Source organism: Pinus tabuliformis, chromosome 9 (genome assembly GCF_031772625.1).
Source record: "Pinus tabuliformis cultivar Carrire ecotype Pingquan chromosome 9, CPIR1, whole genome shotgun sequence".
NCBI classification, from domain to species: domain Eukaryota; kingdom Viridiplantae; phylum Streptophyta; class Pinopsida; order Pinales; family Pinaceae; genus Pinus; species Pinus tabuliformis.
Genome location: NC_142307.1, coordinates 1,075,592,112 through 1,075,603,390, shown reverse-complemented (window position 1 = coordinate 1,075,603,390; position 11,279 = coordinate 1,075,592,112). Strand labels below are relative to the sequence as shown.

The following is an 11,279-nucleotide window of genomic DNA, read 5'->3' as shown; positions in this document are numbered from 1 at the left end:
TTAGATGGGACTGCGCTGAGGTCTTTATTCCGTCCACCCAATTCGTCATTTAATTCCAATGCACTGTATCCAAAGGAATTGTTGATTGATCCTCCACGTGCATCCGGATTGTAGAGCACAGGGTGCTCAATAACCTCAACAGATGGATCTGTGCTCAGACCTATATTCAATGCACCGATTGCATGATTGAGATTTAAAGAACTATTTTTTCTAGCAAAAACTGGTAAAATTCTATTACAAAAAATGGTTGCAGCGAGGCTCACACCACTGGTTAAACGTACATATTGTCTTCATGATTCAAGCTATTTGCACATATAGAAAACATAGTACAGGGCTTACTGAAAGCAGAGCAAAGAACAAATCAAACCATAACAACTTTAAAAGAATAAATCAGAAACCATAAGAGGAAGAATGGCTTACATAAATCAGAAAGCATAAAGAAAGAAGGGCAAGAAACACTGACCGCTAAGAATTTTGCAACCAGAAGAGCAGAAATCCCATGTGTGAAGCAGACAGTAGAAATAGTGATATAACAGCACAAGGTTGCGCTGGCTACGCGGCCCTCAGGCAGGAAGAAAGACACGAAACCAAGAAGAAAGACACGTTTCATCACTGCGAAGACACGTTTCAGTTCAGTGACTGCGAAGAGTTTCGGTTTAGTCACTGCGAAGAGTCTCATCGCCAGGAGGCCTGCGTTTCATGGCCCATTGCCAGATCCTCCCTCTCTGTCTTCCAGCTGGTGGAAAAAAACAGATTAAATCATTCTATGAAAAAAAACAGATTAAATCGACGGCAGAAAACACCCCAATCGTCTAACACACAGAATCAATGGCTCAGAATCGCACACATCACATTTTAGGGATGTCTTTCTCAGAGGGAACGCCTTACCGCGTAAAAATACATATTTTAATATTTTATAATAATATTGGTCATATGTGAGCCGTATTGTTTAAGCACATGTTTTTTTTTTTTTTTTTTAAACATTATGGTGTGTCTATGGATAAATTTTTAGGGAGGTTACATAAAAACATATTTTCTCTTTGTAAGGATGTCAATATTATTAGCTAATGCTAATTCATCATAAGAATTAAAAGAGAATCACAACACTTAAATGATTTATTATTAGTTTATAAGATTTATAATTGGAAAAAGTTTAATTTTTGCTAAATACATTTAATATTTGATAAATCTTTCTAAATACATTTAATATTTAGTAATTAACTTATTTCTTAACAGAAAAAGAATGATATTTAAAACATTTTTAAATTTTAATTCAAAATCATAAAACAATTTTAAAAAATTATAATATTTTAAATGAAATTATACAATTGTTTACCACATTTAACCTTAATCGTATATCTCTGGGTAAAACCAAATGCTATACCATTTATGATTTATGATTCAAGTTAACAAAACAACTTTGTTTCATATTCCGCACGAAAAATTATTTTTATCATTATATACGACATGATTTCTGTTATTTTGAGACGTGAAATATTATATGATATCTATGATATTTGGCTAGTGAAATTGATAGAGATATGGACAGGGGAGATGTTTTATTGTTTTCACTTGCTTTATGAGATTTAAATATTTTAGCACGTTTGATGAAAAAAATGAGGAAGTTGTCTTTTTACAATATAAATGAGCAGTGCTGGATTGCGAAAAAAAAGAACCGTTCAGTGAGAATTTTGACATGTTGTGAACCGATAAGGCGGAAGTCGTTGATCCAATAGAAAGATAATGGAACCCTTCAATGAAAATTTGACGTATTCTAAACCTATCAGGCGGAACTTTCTAAAATTGTTACATGGTAATATAGGAAATCATTCATTGCGTTCAATTTGTACCATTCTCGCATCCCTTGATCTTAAATAGTGCTACCTGCCCTTCCAACTTTGCACACTGCCCATTCCAAGGGATGGCTTCGTGATGTTGCGCTCTAACTTGACCCAAATTTCCAGGTCATCATCTGTTTCCAGGTCAATGAATTCCTAAGATGAAGAAACTGTCATTGTCGTGCAGTTGGCAGAGCTGTGGAACGTCTCAAGAACAACATTTATTGTAACGAACTCGTTTCTTTCTCTACAATCCATTCCGGCGCTTTCGCCCGCCTCAGCAGCAGGCGAAGCCACCTCTGCTGGTTTCTTCAGCCCCACATAAAGCAGAGATTGTCTGCGTGAAGGACACGAGGGTTTGGAAATGAGCCATGCGCCTATACAATCCGCGTGGAAAGTGTGGCGGCATTCTGGTAATACTCGCACACTTTCTCCTTCCATGAATTCTGCGAAGCAAATAGGGCAATCCAGGGTTCCCAGTGGGGAGCTTGTACTGTAAACCGATGCTGGAAGTGCTTTTAGATGCATTTTCTTGATACCAGCTTCACCTCTTTCGACACTGGCTTCAAGGGATGGCTCGGACACCACTTGCCAAAGTCTACTACGGCGTAGAACGGCGGCTACCCCCAACGTGCATAGGATGGAGAAGAGCAAGGCCGCTAGGGTCATGGCTAAGCCTGAGTCGAAACCTGCATTGGTTGCCGATGAAAACTGCGTCAATTCGTCTGGCTTCTCCATTAAGGGGACGATAGGAGGCAATGATTGCAATGTTCTCCGATTTTGGGACAATCTCCTTGCATGAACAAACTATGCAGGGGCAGCGCCACTGTGCATATTGCTAAAATTGAGCTTGATCACACCAAAATTGGAAATGGATACAGTTACTTCACAAACCTTGAATTCTCCGGCAACCCAGTGAGTCAGTTTGCTTGCACGAACAAAAATAAAGCCAGGAGAAATGTCGCAGAAGTCACACAGCATAGAAAATGAAGCAAGATACAATGCTTCTATCCCAAAGAAACACTGACCGCTAAGAATTTTGCAACCAGAAGAGCAGAAATCCCATGTGTGAAGCAGACAGTAGAAATAGTGATATAACAGCACAAGGCTGCGCTGGCTACGCGGCCCTCAGGCAGGAAGAAAGACACGAAACCAAGAAGAAAGACACGTTTCATCACTGCGAAGACACGTTTCGGTTCAGTGACTGCGAAGAGTTTCGGTTCAGTCACTGCGAAGAGTCTCATCGCCAGGAGGCCTGCGTTTCATGGCCCATTGCCAGATCCTCCCTCTCTGTCTTCCAGCTGGTGGAAAAAAATAGATTAAATCATTCTATGAAAAAAAATAGATTAAATCGACGGCAGAAAACATCCCAATCGTCTAACACACAGAATCAATGGCTCAGAATCGCACACGTCACATTTTAGGGATGTCTTTCTCAGAGGGAACGCCTTACGGCGTAAAAATAGCATCCTTTTCCGTTTAGTGATTTTTATTAGTGAAAAAAAACAGATTAAATCGACGGCAGAAAACATCCCAATCGTCTAACACACAGAATCAATGGCTCAGAATCGCACACGTCACATTTTAGGGATGTCTTTCTCAGAGGGAACGCCTTAAGGCGTAAAAATAACATCCTTTTCCGTTTAGCGATTTTTATTAGTCGAAGGTGAGGCTACGACGTTTTGATATGCTTCTTTCTAAAGATAGAAGGTTGAAATTTTTCTACATAAATTCTTGATAGAGATAAATTTCAATTTCTTTATAATGCATTAACATTTTGGATTGTTCAATTTCTTCATCAAGGTATTAACATTTTCGATTGATTTTTTATTTAAGCTCTCAATTAAGGGCTTGTCTGAGATTCCATAAATTTTTGATAAAACTTTAATAAGGATTAATTAAATCTTCAATTTGAAGTATTAATTTCAATCAAGGTTTAGGATCTTCGTTAAAGTTGTAAGTTCAATTAAAGAGCAGGATCTCAACTGAAGTCATATGCTTGATAAAGCCTTGAGGTACCTAAATCTTAAACAAACTTCCACATGCCATATATAATTTTATTTCTTTACTCAGCCACCACACACGTCCAAACCGTTGTTCAACAAAACTTTGTGTCAATACATTTATTATGCCATGCCCGAGATAACAAATCGGCACTGCCATGTGATCTCTAATGTGAGGGAGGTTAATAGTTTGTTTGTGGGTATATATATAGGTTAATGGTTTGTTCGTTGGTTTATATATATATATATATATATATATATATATAGGTTTATTTTATCAATTTTAATTTCCATGCACAAGTTGAAATGATGTTGATTTTATTTACATATTTGTTTTTCATTGTTTTAATGAGACATGGGGTTGAAAGTTATCCTCACCAGAAAATAAAATAGATTTTATAAATGTTATTTTTTATTTAATTTTGGTTGATTTAGAATAATTAATTATGTTATGGGTTTTATTTTCAATTACGTATTGATAGCGATAAAAAACAATTGGATTTCTCCAAAAAAAATTTGATAATGATTGAAGGATTGAAATGATATGCCAAGGCATGGTTGAAAATAAAAACTAACAACATAAATATTAGTATATGTTTAAATTGATCGAATGGTAGTGTATAAGGTTTATTTATAATTTTTTTTTTTTTATTCTTCATATGAATGTAGTATAAATGTGTTTCAGTTTTGCAAGATATATAGAGTTTTACATAGTTTTAGGTTATTTTTCTAGACAACTTATGGATATGTTTATTTCAACTCATGAGAGACTAGTAGTTATAACAATTTTATTTTTATTATCAAATATAAGTGAATTATTTTTGTATTAATAATATGTTTTGAATTTCATGGGGACCTTACTATTTAGTCTTGTGGGTACACCCAACGCTGGTTAGAGAAGAAACTATTGATGCATTATGAGATAGTGAGGAGGTTTAGTATATAAGTATTTTGCAAAAAATCTTAATTGTGAATTTTTGATTTTATAAGAAAACATATGTTTTAATGTATACTCTTTTCTTGTAGCGATCCTTGGTGAACAAGGTCATGTTGCATCTCTTCTACTCTGAGAGAATGACTTTACATAAATTACCTTAGAGGATTTTTTATTTTTTTTATATCTTCAAGGGTTACATAGAACATATGGGTAATTTGGATTGATAATTCCAATTATTTGATCAATGAATATAATGGTCACAAGCATTGATAGTTTTATCAAGCTATATAATGGGACAAATTCCTTGACACTTATGTAGGTAATCTTATGAGGTGAAGACATTATGTGTGAAAACTACTTACGAGGTTTTATTGAAGGAAAAATGAAATTCAAGATAGGCGATTCCCACAATTGGTCTAGACGTAAGAGTACTTTCAATAGTTTTGAATTGAATTATTGACCTTATTATGGTAGAACCATAGATCGAGATAAATGCACCACACAATCACACTAGATGCTCTTTGAGAAACATACTCCATTCAATCAAATTGGTCTACACATTCTAATTAAAGATATTGAAATGAAAACCAATGATTTGAGAGCAAAAAGGGATGCACTCCGAACAACTGTAAATGTTTAACTTGAAATTAAAATTCTTTTCAACCTCATATTCTAATTAGCACTCAAAAGTAAGCTAATTTTGGCTAATCCAATGACTAAAGGTAACTTCTAAAACAAAATAGCAACTACAGAGAACAATTCTAACTTAATATCATTCATTAAACAACACTTTGTCATTAAAACAGTCATGTACAGGATATGTTGTGCCCTTTTATAGATTCATTTTTTATTGTCTATTTGGATGATATACTAGTATATAGTGCCACCTAGGAGGAGCATATTTCACATTTGACGAAGGTGCTAGAAACATTGAAGAAGCACCAGCTACTATAAAATCTCAAGAAGTGTGAGTTTGCACAGTAGTCTTTGGCATATTTAGGGTATGTGATCAGTGGAGGAGAACTGAAGATAGATCCTTTCGAGATGGAGGCCATCATCAAATTTTCAGTGCCTAGTAATGTTTCTAAGTTCAGGAGTTTCCTTGGGGTAACACAATACTTGAGGAAATTCATTACCTCATTTTTAGCAGTAGAAGCACCACTCCACTCCATAACAACAAGTGGCAAGCTTTTCCAATGGGGAAAATGTCAGTAGAAGGATTTCAAGGAGCTAAAGAAGAATATCAATGAGACATTAGTTATGGCATTACCAAATTTGTAGTGGCCCTTTGAAGTGGAGACAGATGCGAGTGGGTATGCTATGGGAGTTGTCTTGATGCAAGGAGGAAGGCTTGTTTGCTACCATTCTGAAGTATTTAATGGGGCAGTTCTAAACTACCCTACCTACAATAAGGAGCTATATGCCATGGTGAAGATATGAAGAAGTGGAAACACTATCTGATGGGAAAGGAGACAATAATCCACACAGATCACCAGTTGTTACAGTATTTGCAGGCCTAGAGTAAGCTACAATAGACCAGTCATTACAAGTGGATGGGGTTTTTACAATAGTTTTAAGAGAAACAAAGTGATTGTAAGAAAAACAAATCATTCACAATTTGAAAACTACCTAAGAAGAATAATTAATAAAATAAGTCTAAACATAGGTAATCTTATTAAAACAATTGAAAAATAACTAACAACATAGATGAGGGGGCCCTCATTGAACATGTTGCTATAAAATATACTCAGAAGTAGAAAATAGTTTGCGCCATAGAAAAAAAAGGTCTCTTGTAATAAAAAAATTCACAATTTTAATAAATGATAGTATTTTCTTAGAGTAAACATAATAAAATGATAGTTAATTAAATCCCTATCCTTCAAAATCCATGTCTTTGTAATAATACATTACTCTGTTGAAACCAAATTGGCTCATAAATAGGGGTTTGTTCAATATATTTAGGAAAATACAAACATATTCAATATATGAGAAAGAAAATAGGAGTCCATGGTGTGTTGCACTATATTATCAAACTTATTTGAATGTACAACCTCTTTCCTAGGCATCATACTTCAAATTCCAATTATTAGCATCAATTTTTATGATTTGTCTAACTGAATTGTAGGAATTACTAAATTGACAGTTAGTGTTCACTTCAGGGTTGTGAGTGAAAACAAAAAGGATGAATAGATATTTCTCCATCTCATGAAAATTTTGAATGTCCTCCAAGTGTTAGATTCAATTTTTTTGATGTGGAACCATATTAACCTTGGAGGAATTGTAGGAATTTACTTTTGGCTCATATCCCGTGATTGCAAGAAATACATCTAATCGCTTAATTTCAAAGTTAGTAACTCAATAAATACTTTTAAATGATATTTATGAATTATAAATAGTAAACTTATCTAAGAAGCATCACTTACCTTTATTATGCCTTTTATGCCATTATCGCTGTAAAAACTGGTAAAAAGAAGAGGTTTTAGCTTAAAAATGAAGATGGAAGGAGAAGTAAGATGGTGAAAAAAATATCAAAATTCACACCCAACATCTCCCCTATACCGATGTTTTTGAATGTCCTCATGAAAACAAAACTGGAGTTTGGTCTTCTCTCAAAATTTTGTTCAAAATTAAAAAATTTGTTGCCTCATACAACCTCTATTCCTTGGATAAGAATGTTCATATTTGTGTTTGATCGAGATTGGTTCCTTATATGTGCCACCAATTTCCCATTTCTTATTGTTAACCATTTGTTTTGCTTGATGGTATTTATGTTCCCAACATACCACTTGTTAGCATCTTTCCACAAAGACATATATTTTAGTTTTAAGTGCCTTACATTTTTCTCTTAGTTGGGCACTCTGATCCTTCAATTTTTCATTTTTTTCCTTTATTTCTCCATTTACCACTTATGTTTCATATACTATTCTATTAAATTTCTTTATCCTCTTATCTTTTTTATTTAATTGAGCATCCATGGTATATACCATTTGGTTCTTATGTTTTGCTTCTACTTCTTCATATCGGCTTCCTCCATGTACATATAGGTCATAAAAAATTTTATGTTCCACTTGAAATTGTTGATGTTATTCAAAATGAAACTCTTCCTTAGTCTCCTGGTGTACTATTGAATTTTGAGTCTTGGGTTTTCTAGGTGGCTCTTGTTGGAGAGGTAAATCCCCTCTACGGATAGAGGCGATCCCTACTAGCCCAGAATGGGTCTAGCAACAATCAATCAATGCTATTGTGCAAGTTCCTAATTGCAAATACAAGAGAGGTAAAGAACACCTACTTGGATTCCAACGCTATCGTTTGATGAAGAGATGCCGCTCTCGTTCCTTCGCTCTGGCCGGTCACGATCTTCCGCGCTCTCCGCGAATAGATACCTGCACACACGAAGAGAAAGACAAACACAAGTGTGAAATCTAATAAAAGCAATTATACATCAGTCAGAAAGGATGTAATTCACATTAACCATTACAAAGACAAATGAGAATAGAACCATAACACTAGTCATCTATTATTAAATCAATAACAGAGAAAGGTACAACCAAAGTTCTGACGCTGAGTCCTTCTCTTGAGGGTCCAGCCAGCAAGTCTCTTAAGCATTCACCCTTGGAGGTAGATTCTCCCAACACAAAAGCTCTCTCTCACACAAGCAATACTCACAACCTTCCTTAAGCTTCCTCTAGCAAAACCACACTTGACACACCAACTACCTACTAACAGCAGCAATCCAAGCACTATGAATTCCACACTATCCAAACTAGCTGCTCATGGTAATGGTGGAGGTTTAAGTAGAGAAGGAGTCTCCATGAATGGTGGGAGGACAAGATTATCTTAAAGGAAGGTGGTTCCAAATGATGAACAGACATGCCATAGAAAGGAGGGCGACACTCACAAGGCTAACAACCAGGCCTGGAACCATCTGGAAGGCTGGCTGTTGGAACAAATTCGCCCAAACTGGATCAGTGCGGGTGCAACACTGAACTGACGCGCTGACAGTGCATCACAATAATAGTGAAGACCGTGTCAGCGCGGCTCGATACTTTCATAGGATGCGCTGGCGCACAAAATTCGACCAGCGCGGGAAACACGTGTGCTTTCGCGCTGGTAACGCATCAATAACACTATAAGCCGCCCGTCAGCGCGGTTATTCTAATAACAGACGCGTTGATGCAGTAAACTTTGGAAAAGTGGGTCACTTGGCCAGTCTAGAGAGCATGAGCATGGTGCATTTGATTCCATAAGACATTAGGGAGACTGACAGGGAGACAGTGCTAAATTACTGCGTAATAGATGCCCCCTAAAGCATGAGACCCGAGAGAGTGGGAGGGGTGAAATGCTTTACAAAACTGCTGAACTGGAACACCACCAGGAAGGACCTGCATGAATGTACAACTGATATCTCGATCACATGTAGTCTAGGCATGGGCGCAGCCATCCAAAAGACATACGAAGAAGGTCTGTGGTATGGACGCAGCCACCCAGCTGAAGAGACCATAAAGATAAGAGGGTATGGTCGCAGCCATCCCAAAGACTCAGGTATGGGCGCAGCCATCCATCAATGAGTCATGTAATAACAATCCACAAAATCGCAGCCTGGTTTGCAACAGACAAAAACCAGGGTCTTGCGCTCCATCCCAATCCGAACAAAGTACAAGTTCAAGCATGTGAATACATGAGTTGAAGTCGAACATGCATGAACATCGTCTGATTACCAGTCAATGATGAAAACTGTTAACAGACGCGAGAGGTACCACCAATAATGACAATGGTCCTCAAGGTACTTATAGGTACAATCCGCGGTGTGTGAATCAATGAGCTGGTGTCGAACACCCGCAGAATCATCCGATCGGAGGCCAATGATGAAAACCTCACGTCGAACACGAAGAACCTGCCATTGAGGCATGCAGGTTCTAAGGCACCTGAAGGGAGTCTCTAGGTCACTTTCCTGGATAATGAGCTGAAGTCGACAGGAAGTAACCTTGATCAAAGGTGGGCCATGATGTTTCCCACATCATCGACACGAGACAGAGAAGGATAAAAGATTTTGTGTGAGACATCAGAGGGAGGTGGTAATCTTGCATAGGTCAACTTCTCTTGAACATATCAGCGGCACAATAGCGGATTTGGCAGTATCTGACATCAAATGAGCAGAGGTCATGGTGACAAGGCAATGAGCAGATGATAGGTCAAATAGGATACCCAAACCCATGGAGGCTAGTGTAAAACAAGATGAGAAATCCCCACCCAAACACGAATGTAGATGAGTGCCATGTTCAAGAGCAACATACTGCCGACACGACCATTATTACAGTTTCATTTTCCCCACCATTTCTGGCAGGTACCCCGGTTATTTTTGGATGACAAGCTTGACGGGGATAGCATATGCTTGGAGAGGCGTCATGTTGACAATATCCGATGTCATTGAGTTTTAACGAGCCTGACAAAGGAGAAGCTCGGCGTCTTTTCCTGTTTAGAGAGTCTGAAAAGACAGCGGAAAAGGAAACTCCAGGGGGGTCCTTTTTCGTAAAGTTGTGTCTCTCGAGCCCGAAAAAGTATAAAACAATGCTCGAAAGAACCGCCCAACCATTACGATCGAGAAGTACTTTTCATGAGTAATGATTTCGTCCTGAAAAAGTAAAAAAGCGATCGAAACCACGTCATTTCGTAACCGTTAACGGGCCTGAAATGACAAGGGCCCGATGATCTTTTCGTCTTTACACGGTCGGAAAAGAGTTTAAAGATGACCGCCTCTTATTCATGTTTAACGAGTCAAGAGGAATAACTCGGCAATCTTTTCGTCTTTAAACGGTCGAAAAAAGAGCTTTAAAGGCGACCGCCTCTCATTTCTTTAACGAGTCGAGAGGGGGACTCGGCACTCTTTTCGTCTTTAAATGGTCAGAAAAGAGCTGAAAGCAGACCTCCATTTTTATTCTCTTTAACGAGTCAAAAAGGGAAAAATACTCAGCAATCTTTTCATATTTTACGAGTCAAAAAAGAGCTTAAAGGCGACTCGTCCTAGAGGAACGAGTGGTATAAAGGGTAGCAACTGGTTCCAGCAATGGTGGAACTGCTCAAAACATGTAATGGTCAAGAGGCTAGCTAATAAAACCACTCATCGCTGCGGTTCCTCAGGAAAGGATAAACAACCAAGTGAGAGCATATGATCGGCCAAGGAGATGGTAGTAATGGAATGAAACAACTAAGGCTCATCTAGCAGAATTCAGCGGATAAAAATGGCAATCACGAGATGTAAATCGGGTATGGGTTCATTTTTACACAAGCTTGAACCATGGAGAACTCTGCTTGGATTCGATTTCATGTTTACACAAGCTTGAAACGAAAAACTATGCTTGTTATAAGTTCGCATGCCCCCTAGCACAATGACGCAAATCGAGGTACATGCCCCCCAAGCTTCATTGCATTCAACAAAGTGGATGGAATGAAGGTTCATTCTCGAGATCGATGAAAGACTCAACTTGTATTTTACGAGATCTT

General features: G+C 37.5%; 1 protein-coding gene across 1 annotated transcript; it reads right to left on the bottom strand.

Moving 5' to 3' along the window:
- Window positions 1-1,994: 1,994 nt before the first annotated feature.
- Window positions 1,995-2,576, bottom strand: LOC149152459 (RING-H2 finger protein ATL8-like). Its single transcript, XM_089443484.1, has one exon. The coding sequence runs from the start codon at window positions 2,574-2,576 to the stop codon at window positions 1,995-1,997; it is 582 nt and encodes a 193-aa protein (XP_089299610.1).
- Between the last annotated feature and the right edge of the window lie 8,703 nt (window positions 2,577-11,279).